Source organism: Drosophila grimshawi, unplaced genomic scaffold (assembly GCF_018153295.1).
Source record: "Drosophila grimshawi isolate 15287-2541.00 unplaced genomic scaffold, ASM1815329v1 contig_848, whole genome shotgun sequence".
Lineage (NCBI taxonomy): Eukaryota > Metazoa > Arthropoda > Insecta > Diptera > Drosophilidae > Drosophila > Drosophila grimshawi.
Genome location: NW_025063692.1, coordinates 21,791,205 through 21,814,492, shown reverse-complemented (window position 1 = coordinate 21,814,492; position 23,288 = coordinate 21,791,205). Strand labels below are relative to the sequence as shown.

The 23,288-nt window shown below is 42.2% G+C and overlaps 2 protein-coding genes across 2 annotated transcripts; both read right to left on the bottom strand.

Annotated features, from left to right (window-relative positions):
* Nucleotides 1-6,484: 6,484 nt before the first annotated feature.
* Nucleotides 6,485-13,860, bottom strand: LOC6565194 (forkhead box protein G1). Its single transcript, XM_043216234.1, has 3 exons — nucleotides 13,707-13,860; nucleotides 13,119-13,601; nucleotides 6,485-6,645 (listed from the first exon to the last, which is right to left on the bottom strand). The coding sequence occupies exons 1-3, from the start codon at nucleotides 13,858-13,860 to the stop codon at nucleotides 6,485-6,487; spliced, it is 798 nt and encodes a 265-aa protein (XP_043072169.1).
* A 4,838-nt stretch (nucleotides 13,861-18,698) lies between these two features.
* On the bottom strand, nucleotides 18,699-23,277 carry LOC6565195 (putative uncharacterized protein DDB_G0277255). Its single transcript, XM_032738094.1, has 2 exons — nucleotides 20,927-23,277; nucleotides 18,699-20,863 (listed from the first exon to the last, which is right to left on the bottom strand). Exons 1-2 carry the CDS (start codon nucleotides 23,021-23,023, stop codon nucleotides 19,004-19,006), a joined length of 3,957 nt encoding a protein of 1,318 aa, XP_032593985.1. The 5' UTR covers nucleotides 23,024-23,277; the 3' UTR covers nucleotides 18,699-19,003.
* Nucleotides 23,278-23,288: the final 11 nt, after the last annotated feature.

The following is a 23,288-nucleotide window of genomic DNA, read 5'->3' as shown; positions in this document are numbered from 1 at the left end:
CGAGTGCACTGAGTACTGAAACATTTGTAATATCTTACGGCTGTTGTTGCCTTCATTCTTTTCGTCAAATCGAATTTCAAGTGACATAGTCAGAGACAGAGAGAGAGAGAGAGAGAGAGAGAGAGAAAGTATCAATCTCACTCTCAGTCTCAAATCTCAAATATCAGTCGCAATCTCAGTCTTGGCCGGAGCGCAGGCAGTCAAGATATGAATTTGACATGCGTCTGATGATGATTTATTTTCATTTTTGTATTTTTAATTCACTCTGCGCCATTGTCGCTCACATGGCCAGACGGCGACTCGTTGGCCCGGGCGGGTGGGGTTGGGGTTGGGGGCGTTGAAGGGATTGAAGAGGGGGCGTTGCGGTACACGTGGTATGGGTCTGGCACACGGGCATTATCGTCGATGGCAAAAAGTTAATGATAAAGGTGATGACCATCAGAATTGGAATAATGTGTGTATGTGGCTTTGGCTCAGGCTCTGCTTCCTCCTCTGGCTCTGGCTCTCGCTTTCGATGGATAGGTGGATGGCGGATGGTGGATGGAAAGACTGGCTGGACGCTTGTTGGCTTGGTTGTTGGTTGGCTGACAGACAAGCGCACAGATGGACAGACCAACAACTAAGCTAAACAGAGTCCCAGCCGAGCTGATACTGTGCGATGGAGTTTCTGACTTTAACTCTGAGATGAGATGAGCTGTCCCAAGTTATGAGGCCATTTTTATCGAATGTTGGGCCCACAACGCAACCATTGTTCAGTTCTAGTTTGGGGTTTTCGTTCTTCTTTTTTTTTTCTTTCTGTGTTCTGTTTTATTTTATTTTTATTTTTTTTTTTCGATTTTCATAATTTGTTGTTGTTGTTGTTGTTGTGCCTCCTTGTGGCCATCGTTTTGGACAATGCTTGTCGCCCTCAGCCTCAGTTTGTGTTGCCTCCTTTAGCCATTAACCTGCTAAATTACGAATGAGGCAAAGTGGATTTAACTTTGCTGTTCACTCCTTTTGCCTTCACTTGATACGATATGTTCACGGCAGCGGCAGCGGCAGTGGCAGAGGCAGAGGCAGAGGCAGAGGCAGAGGCAGAGGCCCCCGATCCTGGCAATGATTGCAGTCAACAACAAAATTGTTTCACTGCTGGTGTCTCATATATATATATATATATATATATGTATATAGTTGCCCTTTGTTGGTCTGTCTGTCGGTTGGACGTCGTCACACATACGAAGGCAACAAAATCTGAACAGATAATGACCACTGTTCTCGCACTCAACTACAAGATGAGCGGCTGATATGACGATGACGAATGCGACGATTTTGAAGACGTTGGCTGACTGCCTGGCTCATAGTCTCTTCTGTCTGCCCAGTTGGAGTTGGAGTTGGAGTTAGATGTTGAGGTGGAGGCGGTGATGATGTTGAAGTCAGAAAGATAGACAGACAGACAGACTGAGAGACAGACAGAGGGACAGACAGAGAGACTGTCGGACGACCGAAGATGGTTATGTTGATGCCGTTGCCATTTGCCCGTTACCCGTTGGCTGACTGGCTGGCTGGCTGACTGGCTGGCTGGCCAAGCACAGAACAGACGCTGTCTGGCAGCCGGACCGAATGTGGTTTGCTGTGTATGTTATTGGAATAATGAGTTTTTAGTGATGCGCATCGATTTGTCAATTGATAATTTGTTGTTTTCAGTTTCGTTTTGTATTTTTCCTGTCAGGTTTTTTTTTTGTTTTTGTTTTTTTTTTGCCTTTCCTCTTTTGGTCCTCCACAAGTGGCATCGACAGCGAACCGTCTAGTGTCTGAGGTTTTCTCATATTCAATTGTATCATTAATTCTACTTTTGTCATATTGAGAGCTTAACAAAATTTGATTAATTACATCGTTCGCATCATGGGGAGTGAGAAATTGTCACAATTGTAAATGTCCCTGCATGATATATGCATGTATTTCTATATTTGTATCTTGCCCCAAGAAATTTATTGCGAAAAATACGAAGAACAACGAACTGGCAATTACAATTTAATTAATTAAAACAAGATCTTCATAGCCATATATTTTACCCACGGCGAGGATTGCATGCCCTTTGTCAAAGCCATTATGAGTTTTGTAATCATTGGCTTTGACAACAGAGTTGCAGTGTGGCAAATGGTTAAACTCGGATAGAAATTGAGTGGCAACCAATCTATTAATAGACAGAATACTTCTACATTTAATTTAGATGGCTTTAAAACTGAGAAACTAGTTCGCATAAGAGCAGACAGACGGACATGGCTAAATCGACGCGGCTCGTTATGCTCATCAAGAACATATATATACATATATAAATCATAGCATGAGAGCCATTTGTTAAGCTCTGGCCCTAAAGTATGGACAAATTATAATTAAATTATTTCTTAGATGCCATCCTAGTCCTAGTTGTCATTATTTCAACCATTTGGTTCAGCTTAAACTATAAAAGAAATTCTTTCTCATTGAACAAATTGTTATAAGAATAAAAAAGCAATATATATATATAATATAATATATAATATATATTAAATATAAATATTTATTTATTTGCTTTGTGGGGCATTTGATTGTTCCTTCTGCCTTCTGCCTACTTTTGCACAACATATAGAAACTTGCAACATCTTGAGTACAGTGAAAATTGGAAAATTGAAAGGAGTCTCTTAAATATAAATTAGCATGCACGAAATGCCGACTGGCCGATCCATCACTAAACATATTGTGTAAAATTGTTTCTTTATTTATTACGCAATGGCAAAACAATCCAAAAATCTTGAAGCAGCCACTTGAGAAATCAGCATCAATAACCTGCAAGGGGATAAGGATAAGCGTTGTCATCCCTTTTTTACTTATACATAGATACATATATATATATTTATATATGTATAGATATGCACTTACATATATGAACGTTTTTTGTATGTGTGCTTTAAACCTTTTTGTCTTTTCACTGACTGGTGAAAAACTCTTGCTGCCCACTTGCCAAGCTGCCCATCCATCCATCTAAGCATTCGCGTCCTAAACGTCAGTCCTTATCGCCCGAACTCTAAAAGCAGAAAGCGATTTAAATGCTTACATCAACAAAAGGGACTAATACATACATACATACATACATACATATATACATATACATATACATATATATGTATAGAGTGCTGTGGCACCAATATCAACGACTTTGAAAAGGTACATCAGGGATATGCTCATGTGCATATCGAAAGATTATATACCCTAACTGCACAATACTATTTATTTATTAACTATATATATATTTATTTATTAACTATATATATATTAAATCTCTTATCAAATGAACATTTCAATGGATACTATAACTTAAATTGAAATTTATTCAAATCGGTGGAGCCGCATTCAGCCCAACAACAACCCTTAAAAACATATTTTCAACAATATTTACAAATAGGTTTATGTCGCTGTGGTAATCACGTCTATATCATAATAAATCACTGATTATATCATAATGATATATATTTAAATATAACGAAAATATATGGAGCTTGTCCGTATTCTCGGCGATTTATCGGCTCTTCCAGAAAACATTTCTTTGCACTGAGCAGAATTTAAAACTTCCAAGATTCGCTCAAAATGTAATGTTTTAATAACTTTGAAACGATTAATCAGAATGGAATGATCGCTTCCTGTATACATTGCGAGTCGTCCTTACAACCTTTGCAGTGCTTTGACTGTCATTCGACAGTAAATATACTAAATGATTAATTATTATATGTTACATCAAACTTAATTCATTTTATATATGGATATTTAATATAAGAATAATATAGATGATGATCGCTTTAGATGACCCATTGTAGTTAGAGTATACGAGAGGCAAATAGGCCAAAACAATAAATGAAAAAATACTAAATCTGCCATGGTATTTGTGCACATTTCCCTATACACTTCAAGCATACTTGTGAGCCAGGCAAGGTGTGTGAACCTTGGCGATTCAAATCGCATTGACGTGTGTGCCAAGAGAGCGTAAAACCTCAAACACGTTGTGTAACTCTTATGCGTTATAGTTAAACCGGAAACGGAAATCTAATAGACCAAAGCATGCATAAGTGATGAAGCGAGAAAATGCGTCCCCGCACTCAGTTGCCAAACTTTTCGACTTCCAGAAAACCCTTTTCAATGGTGCCCAAAAAGCCGTTCGTCGAATCTTATCAGAAGGCTTCAACGTTCGACCATCACGTTTGCCCTTTTATGCCCTGAGTCCAGTTCCAAATTTGTTGAAAGGGTATATTGAATTTGTGCTAAGGTATGCAACAGCCAAACATATGCATCATCGACTCCATTAATTATATGTAAATAATTTATTGATCAGCATCAGGCGTCGTTATTTGAATACTCACTTGGGTTCAGGACATCTTCTAATCGAGCCCCTTGACTGAAGCATCCTTACTGGTCTTCGTTTAGCATTTTAATATATATTTATATATGTACATATATATGTAGATATCTTTAATGATCTATACAAAAAAATATATAAATTAATCTATATATTTGTCTTTGTCTATGTGAATTAGTCTCAGTTTTGGGGCCTAATCTTAATAGAACTTTGAGCTTACTCGTATTTTCTCTTCATACTATATATATATATATATATATATATCAGAATTAGCTATGGAAACAAACTCTACATCTTTTAAGTGAATGAAATGCAGGTGTGAGGAGACGACTTCTGGTTGGCAAGGGTATATTATATTTGGCATGCCTGAGATGGCTTTTCCTGCTGGTGGGTGTGTTTTTTGTTGTTGTGTTTTTCCTTCTTTTTTTTATCATTTTCATTCTCTTGCGCATTAGCCCGACTGGCAGTGGGCGAGTGTTTTCTTTTGCAAAAGTTTTACAGCCGCAACCTTTGTCCATCTGCACACTGAAATACAGAATCAGCAAATGTGTGCCGAGTGTGTGGCGTGGGTGATGTGTGTGTGGTGTGTGTGTGGTGTGTGTTGTGTGGCACGGCCTTGATATTGCTAACACATGTTTCGAGGAAGATTACCTTGTCAATCGGTTCGTTGAACGATTACTTTTCAAATGCTTAAAAACTAAAATCCAACGAGCGTCATTAGTCAGCGCGTTGCAATCACAAAACACCCTTCTCTAGAATAAAAAACAAAAAAAGAAATCAAACATAAAAAAAGAAATGAAAAAAATAATATATATATGTATATGTATATGCATTTGGTTTACCAAAACTGTCAGATGTTGCCCAATAAGATTCACAACTTCCTTCCTGTGCAGCAAAAAGAAAGCAACGAATACACACTGAATACACTCAAACACTCAAACAGTGAAACACTCAAACAGTGAAACACATACACATTTCGACAACATCGTCGGAGCAGAGCGACAACATTGTTTTATTTCTTATTTCACAGCCAATGCAATAAAATCGCCTAAATATCCCACTCAGAAGGTAAATCGTTTTGCTTGTTCGAAACAAAATTCGCTTCATCTGCATCCAAAATGAGCCCCGCGGTGCAAACATTGGCGCCTTTGCTGCCTCTGAGCCAACCGGCAACATATTTCCCTTACGTATCACTTGTGTGTGGCATATACGAAATAGAAACTACCTTCAAATTCCCCAACTGTATTTTGTTGTACAATTTACAATTTATAATTGGCCGAATTATAACACACTTAGCACGGGATTATCCAACAATTTCTGCCAGTTAACTTTGTGAAGCTAATCTAAAAATGGATTTGCATATACAAAAAATTAAATTTAAATTAAACATTATTTATTTTTTTAATAAATACATAATAAATTATAAAGATAAGAAATATTTAGCGCAATAAAAGCATGGAGAATTTTGAGGAGACTAGCTCTGTAGCTCATGTGGCAAGTCGTTAGGCCTCGCCCTGGTGCTGGACTGACTGGATACCTGTGAGAAACTGGACCCAGATCAGTTCATTTTAGTCGCCGCAGTGCTTCTCATATCGTTTAAATTAATGTGACGACAGAATGCCAATGATCATGGACAATACTGGGTGCCATTTTTTTTGTTGGTTTTTTTTTTTTCAGGAAGTCAATTATAAAATATGATCAGTGTGGATCACAACTTACTGGGCATTCTATGGAAGTTTTATTATCGGGGAATTGATGCGATATGGCAACATCGCCGCTCGCTCGACGAAGGAACGTCATAAGTTGGCCATGTTTCATTTCACGTGTCATCGACATCAACGGCAACTGTTGTCATTAATAATCTAGAAACAGACTATGTGGCATTTTATGGTTGCATACATAATTTTTTTTCTTCTCCTTACCGACAAGTGCCCATAACGATTTAGACGATTGACAGCTGCGAAGTGGGTGTCCATTTGGTTACCTTTTACTATGGCTCTACCAATGCCGACAGTTCTTCTGGTGTTGTTATTGTTGTTATTGTTGTAGGTGTAGCTGTAGCTGTAGCTGTGGTCTTTCCTGTTATCCAGTCCGTGCCGTTGGTAAGTTTGTCATATTTTATGGGCCGGTTAAGTCCGGCTCCGTCTCCGTCTCCGTCTCCACCTTCAGCTCCGGCTCCAGCTCCAGCTCCAGCTCCAGCTCCAGATACAGATACAGCTCCACCAATAGCTCCCCTGCTCCGTTTCGGCAGTTTTGCTGCCTTACTGACTGGGCCCCCTCTGTGGAGTGATATATATGACAGGCGGATTTTGTTTTTTGTGGCATGGGTGACAATCCCTTTAGAAACTTTTATTTATTCTCGCATGTTGGCAAAATGTGCCCCTTACACGCAATTCAAGAAGAGCGGCTAGTCAACTTGTAACAAGGCACCGCAACAAGGACGACAACAAAGACAATGAGACAACAAAACAACGGGCCAACAAGACAGCGACAACCACGACGACAACATGAGTAGGACTTGGCTAAAAACACACACACACACAAACACAAACACACTCACATTTATGTATGTAAATAGTGTGTGCGTGTTTTTGCTTGAAGCTATTGCATTATTAATTATTTTTAATTAGCCACATGCATTTTTCACAGACTAACAATAAGTTGCGCCCGGCAGAACGTCGAACATCGAACACAAGAAATCGACTTGTAATTGTAATTGTAATTGTCGCAATTATTAGGGACAAAAACAATAGACAGCTAGCAACTTGCTACTTACCGATATTTACACACATGCTGTTAGCATACGGTAAACATACATCAATACATCAATACATCCATGTGCCATCAGCTGCCAATTAAATAATGATGAATGTGTAACGAAAGCAATTGATATTATTACATAAATAATATTGTCATTTCAAAATTCACTTTCTACACTCTGATAACCGAATGTACGAGTATATATTTATAAGTTCTCCCATCTGGCATCCTTGTGTTTCAATAGATGGAACGGAAATATAGATCAGGAATATATATATATATAATTTATGGGATCCAAGATGATTCCTCCCGCACAAGCTCAATTTAAGTTTTGACTAATGTACACAGATTTGTTAATAATCTAGATATGCTTAGTGGACTATACTTAGTGTGTCAAAGTGTCTTCAAATAGCTGCTGGACTAGCCAAACAAAGGGAACCCTGAAAAACGATCGGGCGTTTGGCAACAGCTACGAATAGTTGAAGGATGGCGAAGACCGGACTGAGAGACAGCGGCGCAGAGATTGCCGAGTGCCCCAAGAAGTTTGGCCAAAGAAGTTTTCTTTGGGATTTTTTGTATTTTGTTTTTGACAAGTATCTTGCATCTTTTGGTTGCATGCATATGTGTGTCGAGCGGAGGCGGCGCCAGCGATCGTAACAGTAACAACAAGGCAACAATATTAAAAACCAGAATTGCACAAAGAGTTGAAGACAATCGGATGGGGTCCGTTTCTCAAGATGATTTTATCAGTTGAAACAGATCGACCGACTCTGAAGGGTTTCAAGATTACCTCATGAACTTTTGAAGTTTGCCAAGTGTGAGCAAAGCACCTCGTTGTGACAGTAGCTTTGGGTTCAATTTATGGTTAAACTACTTGTGATGATGTATTCGAAGTCCAAACTAAATGAAAGCAAAGACATATCAAAGACTCATCTGATTTGTCCATCCTTTGGAGCATGTCAATGCTGGATTGTGACATCAGTTTTCGAACTCGGCTGTTGATCTCGATTGACATTATATATACTTAATGGGTTTTGCCTGTTACAAAGCCATTATACTCATAATTTCAATTTGAAGTAAGCATGCTACTAAACGAACTAAGAATGAGTTTTGTCATCATTCGTTTCTGTGAAGTTTATTAAAGTATATTTGTAAATCAGAGCAAAAGTATAGCAACATCTAATTAAGTTTTTTACTGGCTAATGTGATTTTAAACTAATTAATTTATCCTTAAAGCTGACTAGTTTAGAGCCGAGCCGTTGGTCTAAAGTGACAGCTCCTTAATTCTGAAACCACAAGCAAAGCAAAGCTGAGCAACTTTTAAGGATTTTTGCGAGTACCAGTTGTGTTCATATGCATAAGCCTGATGTAACTGCTCCTGTCTACTGTCTACTGTCTGTAGATGTCCTAGTTGAAAAGGATACCTGCTCAGATGCCCTGCTGGACCATGTACAACATGACGTAGTGTGTGACATGTGCGTTCCCTTAATTGGCTGCATTATTTATTTGCTGGCAGGACTTGGGCCCCACAAACAAAAGGGTTGACATACAGCAGCTCTGCTTGGATCTTCAATCACGACGACGACAAGTGGTCAGCGTGGCTGGATTTGTTGGCTTTCGTTTTTATTCGGACTTGGATTTGGGCGTAAACTATTGTATTATTCGGCAGCATAAAATATTCACGAACGCAATTTACCATAACGAAAAGTGTTTTATTCTTTTTTTTTGTAGTTGCTGTTTCTATGAGCTCTGGCTGCTGGAGGAAGCACATCCAGCACATTTGGCTGGATAGTCTGGATAGCCATTGATTATCGAGTCAGCTGCGGCTTTGAGTTATGTCCAGGCATAAAGAAACCATTAATTAAATGGCCCATGGCACACAGCAAATTTAGCCGGTGTCATTTTTCTGTTCATTTCTATCATTTGTATCCGAATATCGAACAGTAGCAGCTTAATGCATCGCTGCGATGCCTAAGTTCAAGTTTATCTTTATGGTGGACTATTTCCCTGTGGAAGATGCCCAATACCAGTGGCAGTATTTTCCCAATCATATGTGCATATAACTAATGTAAGACTTGACGATTTAGCAGTTGTACTGCTGAAATACGGCTTAATGATTTGAAAAGTGTTTAAAGTGCTCGTCAACATGAAATGAATTCATTTTACTTTATTTATTTGGTATTTGTCAAGCTAGAATTATGACATTTTCACGAGAATTTCCCTTTGGAGCTGGGAAATTGCGAATCGATAAAACTAGGGTATTTCAAACCAGAGTCCGTCAACTTAATAACTACCGTTAAAGACCAGCCCCTATCACCAGTTGACTAGTTCGTCAATCCCCAAGGATCTTACTCATACGCAACAATATCTTCTACAATTTATAGACTTTTCACCTTTGGAGTTTTCACACAATTTCTAGAGTTTTCACCTTTGGAGTTTTCACACAATTTCTAGAGTTTTCACCTTTGGAGTGTAGTGCATATTTAAACTGTGTTTTGCTGTATTCGAATCCTTTACCAGATTCAGTGTGTCTTAACCGATATTAATGTCCACGCCTGGTTTTTAGAATGACAATGTATATTCCTATTGGAGAAAGAAAGGTCGAACAATCACCTTGAAAATAATTTTCCAAGAATTTCTTGAAATTTGCATTATTTTCTTTTTTTTGGCAAATTCAGTTTGCCAATACAGAAGAGGGTCAAGATCAAAATGATTGATTGATAGTTTAATTTTAGTGCGATTTTTCTCAAACTCATTTTCAAAGCACAATGTGGGCCCGTGCGAAGCCGGGAAATGCCTTCTAGTCAACTTATATTTATATATATATATATTGTTTATACACATATGCATATGTGTATAGGAAACAAGTCGCGGCAGCAGCGACGCGGATCGCGTCCTCGGAAGGGCAAAAATAAATTACTTTAAACGGTTTCGAATAGCAAATTGCAGATTGTCATTTCAAAAGACATACCTTGCCACACATATCAGTGTCAATGACTAGGGACTGTCTGTTGACTGGGGTGCGGGAAACGGGTCAAGCTGTGTGTGTGTCTGTGTGTGTGTGCAAACTTAAAATGACCAATGACCACAAAACAACACAAATACACTCACACACACACACACGAGGGCTCTTAAATCGGGATCAGGAGAAGTAAAGCCAGAACGGCAATAATAAAAACTTCAAAACAGCAGTTCGCGAGAATTGAGATTGGGTTGAATTTTTATAATTGAGTTTGAGCAGATCTTATGTGTTTTTTCTTATTTTGTTGTACTCCTATACCCTTGCCGAGGGTATTATGATATTGTCGTGAATTGTGTAACGCACTGCATCTCGATCATCATCTTTATACATACATACATACATATTCTTGAACATCATCATCATCATCGTCAGCTATCTGAATTAAACTTGATTTGGCCCACTGCAACATGCAGAGAAGGAATCCGTAGAAACAATTGCTAAAAATTGTTCAATTATAATATTTATATGTGAGTGCCTAGAATAGTTCATCTGACTTGCTTATATTTTATGTGTTACTCTCTCCTTTGCTGGCTCACTAGTTTTTGGGGATTTTCGATGCAGGAAGCAAGAAAATTAAAACTATCTAAAGTGGAGCACAGTTCTCGTATCTCATAAATATAATGCCAAGCTATCTGTGTACTATGTACGAGTACCGAACAACCGCTATTGGTACTGAATTATTGACATTTGTGGCTCAGACGCCAATCTGCAACAGATTACGAGGACTTTTTTAACAGCAGCAGCAGCGCAGCAACAGCAGCAGCAGCGCAGCAGCAGCAACAGCAGCAGCAGCAGCAGCAGCAGCAACAGCAGCACACAACAAGTAAAAAGGAAGCATGCAGCATGGGGCAAGCAGCTTCTCGTCATTATGCATGTTCGAATACTGTGTGCACTTTACTCGATATCGTTATGACCATGTACTGGCCATGTATCTGGCAATAATAAGTGCGACTGCACCACGCCAGCACAGCTCCAACTTCGAAAAGCATCGGTTGAGCTCTGCAGCCGCAGACAAATGCAATTTCGCTGTCCGATCATCGATCCCTTCTGTTTTATGCTCGCATGTTGTGCACTATACCAATATGATGGGCCTACAGTTGACGTCGTCGTCGTCGTCGTCGTTGCCATTGCCATTGCCATCGTCAATCGTCGCATCGGCTCGAGGCTCAGGCTGATGCCCATACCCATACCCATACCCAGGCTTAGGCACAGTCTCCGTCTCCGTCTCTGTCTCCGTGGCCATCTAGAGTCTTCAGTTTCGATCCAAGCTGCTGCCATAGTCACAAAGCTTGTAGCGAAATTCGTGCCGTGACCGCCTCTTTCAATTCTGTATTATCAGATTAGCTCTTTTTGTGAGCCTTTTGTTGTTTTTGCATGTTGTTCTTGTTGTTACTGGTGTAATGCTATCGACCGCCAGCATTAAGTTACGAGCCAAAGTTAAACCAGCCGGCAGGCACATGATGTTGTAAATAATAATAATATATACTGCTACTACTACTACTACTACTTCTACTACTACTACTACTGCTACTATTATTACTACTACGTCTACTACTATTTATAATAACAATAATAATAATATTAAAAATAAAAAAATATATATTGCTACTATTACTACTACTACTACTACTACTACTACTACTACTGCTACTATTACTACTACTATTACTACTACTACTACTACTACTACTACTACTACTACTCTACTACTACTACTACTTCTAATAATAATAATAATACTAATATTAAAAATTAATAATAATAATAATCGTAATGACACCAATAAAAACTCTTTGTTTTTATGTATCCTTAACGGATCTTCATAATAATAAAACCAATAATAATAATAATGATAGTCATCAGCATCATCTTAATCCTTTGGATAAACGTTGCATATAGATAGAGGACAATGCTAAATCACAAAAGCCAAATTAATTCTAAGATGAATATTTGAATTAGAATAGAAGCTTCACCTTACACATTCCTAATGTCCTTTATCAGTTATTATTATTGTTAATGGCATACATAATATGAGTCGAAGATGATGATATTTAAGGCTAGTAACAGATTGCCGAGCTGAGCCGAATCATCAACTCAATCAACAGGTGTTGATCCAAAGTTACAAAGAGTTTATCACATTTTTGCTTGGATATTTATTTAGGTTTGAATATCTGAGAAGAATTTCATTAATATTCTACATATTTTTTCCACTACAATTCATGAATTTAAATTTGTATTTGTCAATTTTCTTCCATTTTTATTGCTCTACAATTCTTAAGTTTGTAAATTTTATAGATATATATAAATGTATCATAGGAATACTTATGAATATTGGTGCAATAAATTTATCCCATCCGAAAAGCATGCCTATTGCTCATAGTATATTCATTCATTCATTTCGGTTATTCATTTCTCATATAAAATCTTTTACTCATAGTCTAACCCAACCGCGTTCTACGCCAAACAAGATACCCTGATGCTTGGTGTCAATCAAAGGCAATACAGGAATAAAACCTGGGAGCTGCTATCACACAAGTGTTCACGTTACATTTAGCATTAAATTCAAGTTAACTTCTCAAAGATTTAAAAATTAATATCGTTTGTATTAGTTGCATTGGTTGTTGCTGTGACGATGCTGCAGCTGTTGCTGTTGCTGTAATTGTAGCTGTTGCTGTTGCAGTTGCTGATGTTCCGCCTGGCACTGTTGGTAATATTGCGATAAGGTTCCCTGATGCTGATGCTGATGCTGGTATCGATATGCTTTGCACGTTGTCATAGGCAAAGTACCCATACGTGTGCCCATTCCAGTGCCTGTACCTATATAAGATGTAAATTGGTTGCTCTTCATTACGACTGGATCCCGTTGCTGATATGGCTGTTGCTGTGGCTGCTGCTGTTGCTGTGGCTGCTGCTGTTGCTGTGGCTGCTGCTGTTGCTGTGGCTGTGCCTGTGGCGTGTAGTGTACTGCACCTGGGTGAATGGGGAAGTAGGCAGCATCCAGCTTGAAAAGCTGCGCATACTGCAGGGTAGCAGTGGCTAGATTGCTGGACAGCTGCTGATAAGGATGCGAATAGGGACGGGTCTTGCCGTGACCTGCCAACACTGTCGCCTTGGTGCGGCTCAGCAGTGCATTTGTGAAGTGCTGTGTGTTGCGCCGCAGGCGACCAGTTGTTTCGCCAATGGTAAGGTCCTCAGCATATGGATCGAGTGCCCAGTAGTGACCACGTCCTGGATCATCCAAGGCACGCGGCACGCGCATAAAGCACGGATTCAGACTTAAATTGTGACGTATGGAGTTTTGCCAGACGCTCTTGTTATTCTGATAATACGAAAAATTATCAGCTATCCATTTGCAGATGCCACTCAACGTCAGCCGCTTCTCTGGACTCCTGCGAATGGCCATTACAATCAAGGCGCTGTACGTGAAAGCTGGCTTCGCATTCGGTTTGCTTCCTTCGCCGCCGCTGCCAATACCAGCTGTGGGTGAGTTACCATTGCCATCCTCAGAAGATGCGTCCTCGGAGCTGTTGCATGAATACATGGGACTAGTAATGGTACTGGTATTGGTACTGGTATGGAGACTGTGACTGTGACTGCATTTGGAACTCGGATATGACGTGTGTGGCTTGCTTTTGTCCTCCTCCGCCGAGTGTCTCATGGCGAGCAACGAGCGAATGGAGAAGCTAGACTGGAACACAGGTGCCGCATCCATTGATATATATTAATGCTGTTGCCGTTTATGGAATGCTCAGGAATTCTCGTCAAAATGTGTGTCCTCTGCGTAAATGCCTTCAGTTGACTGTGCATTCAATCAGCTGCATTGGCATATTTATTAAGCAAATGTGTGTGAAGATGCTGGGATTACAGTCATATATAATACATATATATATATATATATATATATATATGTATATATATAGTTTGCTGCCCGTCACCCCTTAAGCCGCCACTGGGTCATATCGGGCAGTACAAAAGCAGATCAATGAAATCCAAAGCCATTGGATTCATTCACTGATCCCAGTCGAAGCACGTACAAATGCCAAAGTTTTTGGATTAGTCAAGCACTTTATGAATTGGATTAATTCTACCTGCCCAAAAACCCAAGTCTTGGTACTTGGCCCACAGCCCACAGCCCTCAATCCACAAACCTTCAGCTACGACTATGCCTGCCTTGCCAACTGCCGCGCATCCAATCCAAATTGTTCGGAATCCATTAAATCATCAAATATTTGTATGTTTCTATCTCTTTCGATTTAACTCGTAAAATGTAAATACAAATAATGTTTTCTAAGCGTTGAATGTGAGAACACAAATTATAAGATTATATTTCTGACTTGGACATTTTGTTCAAATGTGGAAAATAAGTTCATTTGATCTTTTCAAATGTGTAAAATATAATGAAATGATCGAGGCTCAAATCATGGTCAACATAAATACTTAATAACTATTCAGAGGTTATTATAATTTTGTCGTCACATTCTTTTCATGATGATGAGCATCACTAAACGGGTCGATATAGGAAAAGTGTTTTCGACTTCTTGTCTGCATTCAGTAAGTAGATAATATTTAAGGTGTCAAGCTTAACAATCTCAATCTCGAGAATTCGTAGCTAATATATTTTGATATATTATACACACATATATAAGGTATGTGCTCCCATATGTGTACAATATTTACGATGCGATTTAACGCTTGACAGACGGCAAGGTCCTGGCTAACAAATTAAATGCAGTCGGCAGAAGGAGTACATTATCAGTTTTTGGCCACCACATCTGTACAGCGATTGTGAAGTGCAAAATACGGTCCCGGAACCGTAAACGGACCCAAACTCACTAAAACACCCAGACCCAGACCGAGAACCAGAACCAGAACCAGACCGACACAATCCATCCACCTGCCACCTTCAAACCAAATTTGGGGCCAGGGGGCTAGACATGGACTGCATTATTTGGGCATCCAAGGTGTCTATATATATATATATATACATATATATATAAGTACATGCATACATACATACATATACATAGATACTTGTGTACATCCAGACGTGCCTGTACATGCAGGTGGCGAATACAGACTGATATTTAGCTGTATACTTGCCTCGGCAATTGTCTTTGCCCATTGTTGAAATTATGTAATACATATCGTAGTCGTACATGTCCTCAAAGACAGGAAGAGAGGAAAGCAGGAGTGTACACTTGTGCATACCCTGTAATAATGTTGCTGTGGCTACAACGACTATCTTGATGTGAGATTATATTATTATATTATATTGATAATATTATTTGTATAGTAAAATATTTTTAAATTTAGTGTAGATCAATTAGATTCCAATTTGATATTCTATAGTTTTTAGACATCGTTTTCACAGTTAACGTATAAATATGTATATATTTAGAACATGTAAAATGAATTTCATAAAATATATATTTTATTTGATTTTACATTGCATCACTTATGGAAATTGCATATTCACAGCTACGACTCTCTGCAGGGTATCTGCAAGCCGGATATATACAGGCGGTCACATTGTTGTCTCTCTGTTGGTGTGTCTAAAAAGCGTTGCGACGAGACCCATAAAATACCAAACACGCTCATTAGTTTTTTCAATGTGTGTGTTTTTTTGGTTCTATGGGCAAACAACAACAAAATTGCAGAATTACGTTGGCTGCGAGCAGAAAAACAAAGCCAAATTGCATGTAGAACAAGATTATCCATGTCATAATGTCATATCTCCTGGATATATGTATATATATATGTGTGTATATGTGTATATGTGTGTATGTGTATGTATAGAAGCGTACAGCTGCATATAGGTGCAAGCAAGTGTGGCTAACTGTCGCATATTTTTTGCAAGAGTGTGTGTGTGTATCTGTGTAATTGTAACGAGTACACACACACACACACACACATATGTATACGTGTTGGTACGAATCGAAATAAAGTGGCAAATGAAATGCAGTCTGAATACTTATTACAGTATATACTCACCTGAACGTACTGACCCATGTATGTGTGTGTGTGTGTGTGTGTGTGCCGCCATATGGTGGCATATGTGTGTGACTATGTACACATATGAACTCTTAATGTAAGGATATGTAAGCGGCAGGGACGCAAATGCGAAAGTGCCGTGGATACGTATACCAAGCTGGTGTTGTTGCTGGTGTTGCTGGTGCTGCTGTTATTGTTTTTTGTGTTTTGCTGTTTTTTTTTTTTTGTGTTGTTTCGATGTGTGTGCTGTGCTGCAGGCTTAGCGATAACATTGTGGCAATTTTATTTGCCCACAATCTGTTGTTATTCCTTGAGTATGAGCTGCAGGCGGGCCCCGGTGCCAGAGACTTGCCAACAGGAAGGAAGAGAACGAATTTCAGCGGAAGGAAACACTAAAATGTTACTTTAAATAAATTGCACTACTCGTACACCGAACCTCTATTATTTTCTCCTAAGGGAGGCCGCCGGTGCATTGGCAATGGCGTCGCCACTGCCAACGTCACAGCCATCGCCATCGCCATCGCCACCACCAGCAACCAGCGACCAGCACCAGCACCAGCACCAGCACCATTGCCACAGTCATCGCCAACCGGCCCAGGGGTGACATGGACAACCACAAGCCATTGCCATCCAACAAAGATATACTTATTCTGTACATACGCATACACATGCGACTGACTCTGTATGTATATAGATAGATACTCGTTAACTACCCACATGTGGGTAAGAATGCATGGTGAACACAACCCATTCGATGCATTTATTTGTTTGGACACTGACGCCCCCGCAGAGAGTGCAAAATTTACGAGCCCTTTAATCGATCTAAAATTAAAATCGCATGCATAGCAACCCCCTAAAATTAAATAGCCACAATTTTGCATTTGTACCAATGGCATTCCAATAAGCACCGCTAGCCTCCATTCAATCCACTACACACACGTACACACGGCTCATCATAGACCATATTTGGTATATAGTGCCGATAAGGAGAATCAGTCATAGAACATCATCGGATACGGTCTCTACGGAGATGACATGGAGCTAACTCCAATTGACGGGAAAACACCCTGAATCAGTCTAATTGCTAACCGTCAAAAAAGTGTATATCCAACATCCTTCAGCTATATTTTGTGATACTTGGAAAATGAATGTTGCACAACTGGTGACCAAAATCAAGCTGTAGTCAAATCAATTCCGGCCAAAGCAACCAAAGAGCTGCAAACAGAAGATGTTCCCTCCGGCCGTTTGCCGGACTAGGACTAGGACTAGGACAAGCTGGCTTCTAGTCGAGAGTGCTCAGCTTGGAGGTATCCTGAACCCAGCTGTTAAATATATTAATTCGATTAAGACACAGCTAACTTTTTTCTTTCTAATAAGGCTCATCCGATCTTGATCAAATTTGTACTGTTGATCAATAATACGCCATGTATAACATCTATTCGCATCTATTTGTGGTTTTCATTGCTGTCGAGCATCGGTTTGTATCGAAATTTGAGAAACAGAGGCACTCATCGATAAAAATAAAAACAACTTGTTTTTCTAGTGACATACGAAGATTTATATTCGAAATATAAAGTTTCTATACCGTATGGTCTCTGAGATCTAGACAGAGGGACATGGGTAGAATCGGCTGTTATTGCTGACCAAGAAGATATGCACTTGATGGGATCGGAGCTGCTTCCTTCTAATTGTTACATACTTTTTAATGAGTTTAGGGTATACAAATAAAAAGATATATGTATAAGCAACTCCTGTAATTTTAATTGAAAATGTTTTTATTTTCATCTCGCGCGATTCTTACTTCTGTCTTTCTATTTGTAATTCCCCAACCAGAATGATGTTTCAATTAGAATTGGAAATTCTCTATCCTTGTCAGTTGCCCAAAATAAAAAAACATGTTTGTCATTTATATTTTTCATGATATTTTATTGCAAACATATATAGCTTAAATATGAGTTGAAGTTATTTGCCTGGTTACTGCTCTATAACTATCCCACTATATGATACTCTAGTATAAACAAAAAAAAAAAAAAAAAAAAAAAAAAAAAAAAAAAACCTTTTGTTAAACTACAGCGAAAGATCATATCAATTCATTAAACAGTAATCAGTTTTGTTGAACCTTTTCAAGCATTTCGTCGATGACTCGTTTATGTTTTGTATGTTTCTAGGTATGTTGTTTGTATGGGGTTGCAGTTGCAGTTGCAGTACGAATTAATAAAAAAAAAAAAAAAAAAACACAACACCAACCACACATAACTATTGCAAGTATGCGCTTAAAGGCTATGCTTACATAATCGAGTATCACTAACAATATATATCGTTATTAATTAATTATATTCAATTTTTATTATTCATTATCCATAATCGGTATAATATAATAAGTATTATTTATCAATTCTCTACAATCTCATGCTTGTACACAAAACAACAGTTTTTATAAATACAAGTTAAAAAAAAGGGGGTTTCATTATTTTATTTATATACATATATATTCTACACATATATATATCTATATATATATATATATATATATATGTATATATAAATGTATATGTATGCATATATATAAAAAAAAAATCTAGATGATCCATCAAATATTTGATATTAGCCTAGTAAAAGTATTGTTAATAATGAGCAGCAGTGTTGCCAGCAGCGAATTTGCCACTCATCCATCCGCCATCCGCCATCCGCCCTCCCTCCTTCGTCCTTCGTCCTTCGTCCTCCGATATATGTTTATGTATTATGAGCAATTATGTCCTTAGTTTTAGCCTGATATTGCATGAATGAATTGATGTCCACGACGATCCACGACGATCCTTTTAGTGGTAAAATGCCAGCGCCTTGGCATAGTACGAGGTACATGGTCATGATATGCGGTCGGGTGATTGCCGCTGGCTCCGTTCCGCGTCCTCTCCGCCGCCCGCCTGCATGTGCATATGTGTGTGCCCATGCCGGTTCGTCTCGTACTCGGGTGAACCGGATCCGGAGCCGGAACGTGGCCGCAGTCCCATTAGCGAGCCACCATCGCAACCCCTTGCGCTCACCGGCGGTGTTATCGAGTGCTGTGAGTTTGAATCGGAAGACGTGCGCCGACAGAACGGGCTGAGGACTTGGGCGCCGGTCATCATGTGCGGCGTCAAGTGGGGGAAGCGCGGTAGTCTTGGCAGGCCGGGGAAGAGCAGCGGATTGCCGCCATGGTTGAGCAGCAGGCGCGGATCGGTAGCCGCAATAAACGCATTTGCATTCGCATTCACATCACCGAATCCACCAGACACATGACCCGATGCGAACCGATGCTGCAGTGCCTCAAAGCACAGCGGCATGTTCAGACCGTGAGCGTGGGCGCCAGCACAGATGCGTGCCAGTATCTCGGCCTGAATGCTGCTGGGCATGCAGCCAGCCGCAGAAATGGGGCTACCAGATCCAGTGGCACCACTAAGACCACCACCACCACCACCACCACCGCCACCACCAATACCACCGGCAAACGCTTTGCTGTTGTTGATGCTGATCAGCTCCAGCAGCGGATCGGGCGGCATCTGTATGTTGTGCTCGTCACTGGTGGACAACAGTTTGCGATGCAAATTGAGATTGGAGCTGTGGCGGTCGCGGCTGCGCTTCGATGGGAACGCCGCGTTGCAGCCATCGATGTTGCACTTGTGGTGCAGCTTCAGATGTACGCTTTGGTAGTGGGTCTTCAGATGGAAATGGTTCTGAAAGATGTCGCCGCAGGCGGTGCATTTCAATGGATTCTCCTTGTCAATGGGCACCTCTGGTTCTGGTTCTGGTTCGGGTTCTGGCTCCGGTTCCGGTTCCGGTTCTGGCTCCGTTTCGTGCTCTAATTCTGGCTCGGGCTCCGGCTCCGCTTTAAGGCTACCATTTAAGTCTCCACCCTTCATATTTTCAGTCAAAATATTGTTATTATTATTGTTGCTCCTGCCAATGCAATTCTCGTCACCAGGCCGACCATAGAGCAGCTCATCCTGGCCGAGCAGCTCCTGCTTAATGCGCAAAAATCGATTCTCATCCGTATCGGTGCCGTAGCTCAGCGCCAGCTCATCAAGCGGCTCCTGCTTTATGGCCGAACTGCTGGCCGTGTTCAGCGATAGATCCAGTGTGCCAGAGCCAGCATCTGGTTGGGTATGCTGGGCTGTCTGGGATGCAACAATCATTGTTTCATGGTCACCTGTCACCCGATTCAGATTCCGATTCAGATTCCGATTCAGATTCAGATTCCGATTCCGATTCTCTTCCTGCTCGTCGTCCAACTCCGTTTTAATTAGCGATTTCACCTCGCTGGTGTAGGGCGTTAGTGGGGGTGAGGGAATTGCTTTTGTGGACTCACTGGAGCTAGGTAGCACCTTGGCTTCTTTGGCTGTTGCGCCCAGCTGGGCAGCCAGCGGCGTATCCGTTTCGTCTGCTTCCGTTTCGGTATCGTCGCCAAGCTTGATCTTCTTGATTGACAAATCGGCGGCCACATCGTAATTATCCAACGAATTGTCGCACGAATTCTCATCGGATTGCACTGTGCAGCGGACAGGATTTTGGCTCTTTCGCTTACGCTTGCTCGCCGGCGTCTGGCCGTGAGCGTGACTCGAATCCGTTAGACTCTGCGAATCCTCGTGCTGCTCATCGGCATCTGGGCAGGGATCCGGCTCGGCTTTGCTTGGACAGGGGCTGAACTGCTGTTGTTGCTGTTGTTGCTGTTGCTGCTGTTGCTGTTGCTGCTGCTGTTGCTTCTGTTGCTGCTGTTGCTGCTCTTTGGTTTGACTGTGACTGTGACTGTGACTGTGGTTGAGGCTGTGACTGTGACTAAGACTGTGACTGAGACTGTGACTGGAGATGGCTGATGTGGAGCGCTCGTCGCTCTCGTTGTCATTGTCATTGTCATTATCATTGTCGTTGTCATTGTCATTGTCATTGTCCAGTATGTAATCATCGTGACTGTGCTTGTCCTTGTCGGGTATGCTGTCCAGTTCATCGCCCACAACCACAATGCCATCACCATCGGGATCGTCGTCATCATCATCGCCATCACCATCACCATCGCCATCCGCATCGTCATCGTCATCATCGTCGTCCGGCATGTGAATGCCCACCTCAAGTATTTCATCATCGTCATCATCCTCATCGCCTGGGTCGAGTGTCGCCTTGCGACGCTGACCCTCGTATCGGCCCAGCATACTGTTGTTGTCCATGTAGGAGCGCTGGAGATACTCCTGGCCAGCGCCATGCTTTAGTTCCATGGCGCCCAGCGCATGATGACGCAAGTCCGGCGGTGGCGTCAGCAGCGGAAAACTGCCGCCGAAGGGCCCAAGGCTGGCCATAATGCCGTTGGGCGCCTGAAGCAGCAGCGGATGCGGCTGAGCGCTGCGTCCGTCGTGCGGCGAGATCTTGCGGCGCAGATGCGGCGAATGCAGCTTGGGATTGGGATTGGCGCTGTGGCGATTACGGGATCGCCTCGAGCTGAACATCATGCTGCAGCCATCGACGGTGCACTTGTGCATCTCGCGCAGATGCACCGCCGAAAAGTGGATCTTGAGGGCGCCCTTGTCGCAGAAGGTCTTCAGGCAGACATTGCACTGGACACGCTTCTTGCCAGTCACCGGATTGATGAACTGTGTGCCCAAATTCGCCGGCATCGAGCCCCACTGCCGCTTACCGCCCGGTGAGTGGCCCGACTTACGACTCGCCCGCAAACTGGAGCCCGAACCCGAACCGGTGGCCAGTGCCAGGCGTGTCATCCGCTGTGAACTGCTCGCCGACTGTGTGCCCGAGGCACTCGACGAGGAGCAGCTGCTGTTTGACTTGTTGTCACCAACAACGGCAGCGGCGGACAAGTGACGTGATTTACTAACACTCGAATCCTCTGGCGATGTGGGCGGCCCAGCCTTGAGGTGGTGTGGATGCGAGTGCGTATGCTGGTGATACTGGCCGTGACTGTGACTGTGACTGTGACTATGTCCGTGACTATGTCCGTGACTGTGACTGTGACTGTGGCCGTGACTGTGACCATGACTTGTGTGGTTCACCTGAGCATGACTCGACGGCGAGTGCGGTCCATGGTTATGACTATGTTCAGCTGCGCTGCTGTTGGCCACAGATGCCTGATTGTTGTTGGATAGCTGCTGCTGCTGCTGTTGTTGCTGCTGCTGCTGCTGCTGTTGCTGTTGTTGTTGCTGCTGCTGCTGGTGCTGCTGCGGCGGTGGTGGAGGTGGCGGTGGGGGCGGCGGTAGTGACAAGTGATATGGTAGCGGATGCCCAGCCATGGCCATCGCACTGAAGAACTGATTGCTCTGGGCGGCAGCAGCGGCAGCTGCCGCAGCGGCTGCCACAGCGGCGCTCTTCTCGCCAGCCGTTGTTGCCTCATTAATGCGACGACGTGCCTGCGCCAGCACAGCAGCCTGCTGCACCGCCTGCTGTTGTAGATGCACCGCCTGCTGGTGCTGATGGTGCACAAAATCGGTGGCATTGGGCGGCGCCGCAAAGGCGCTGATTTTGCGAAAGTCAAAGGGCTGCATATTTTGCAAGTCGCTCAGCGGATTCAGCTGCGCTGTACTCATGCTCGACGCTGGTGGGGATGAGCCCGCGCCCGTAATGTTTCGCTCCCTCTCCCTCTCCCGTTCACGCTCCCGTTCCCGTTCCCGTTCTCGATCCGGCGGTGAGGGCGGATTGCGGAAGTAGCTGCCAGAGAGCTTCTGATGCAGCTGCGACTGCAAGTGCAGAAAGTGGGCGCTAATGCACTGCGACTGCGTTTGCTGCGACGGGGATTGGGATTGGGATTGGGAATGGGACTGGGACTGGGACTGGTCACCAGTGCTGGCATTTAGTGCATGACGCGTTGGCAGCGGCGGCGAGCTGCGACGACTGGTTGACATAACCATGGGACTGCTGCTGCTGGGACTCCTCACACCTCCTCGTTCCGCGGCGGCGCGCCTAAGATGCTCGATGTGCAATCGATGGTCATGTCCTGGCGGCAGCGGATACCGGTAGCCAAGCAGCAGTGCCGGATAATCGGTGGCAGCGGCTCCAGCAACAGCACCAGCAGTACCACTGACACTATCTGTGCTCCGATTTCGATTGCTGAGCGCCTGATGCTGCTGATGCTGATGCTGATGATGAGGATGAGAATGTGTATGCGGATGCGGC

Excerpts from the sequence above, each read along its gene's own strand:
- LOC6565194 (XM_043216234.1), bottom strand. The coding sequence starts at position 13,860 with ATGGATGCGGCACCTGTGTTCCAGTCTAGCTTCTCCATTCGCTCGTTG. Across the intron at positions 13,602-13,706 it reads CCATACCAGTACCAATACCA|GAAGCAAACCGAATGCGAAG; the intron begins GTACCATTACTA and ends GCGGCGGCGAAG. Across the intron at positions 6,646-13,118 it reads CTACTTCCCCATTCACCCAG|AGGGGGCCCAGTCAGTAAGG; the intron begins GTGCAGTACACT and ends ATCACTCCACAG.
- LOC6565195 (XM_032738094.1), bottom strand. The coding sequence starts at position 23,023 with ATGGTTATGTCAACCAGTCGTCGCAGCTCGCCGCCGCTGCCAACGCGT. Across the intron at positions 20,864-20,926 it reads GTCACAGCCTCAACCACAGT|CAACAGCAACAGCAGCAACA; the intron begins CACAGTCACAGT and ends CAACAGCAGCAG.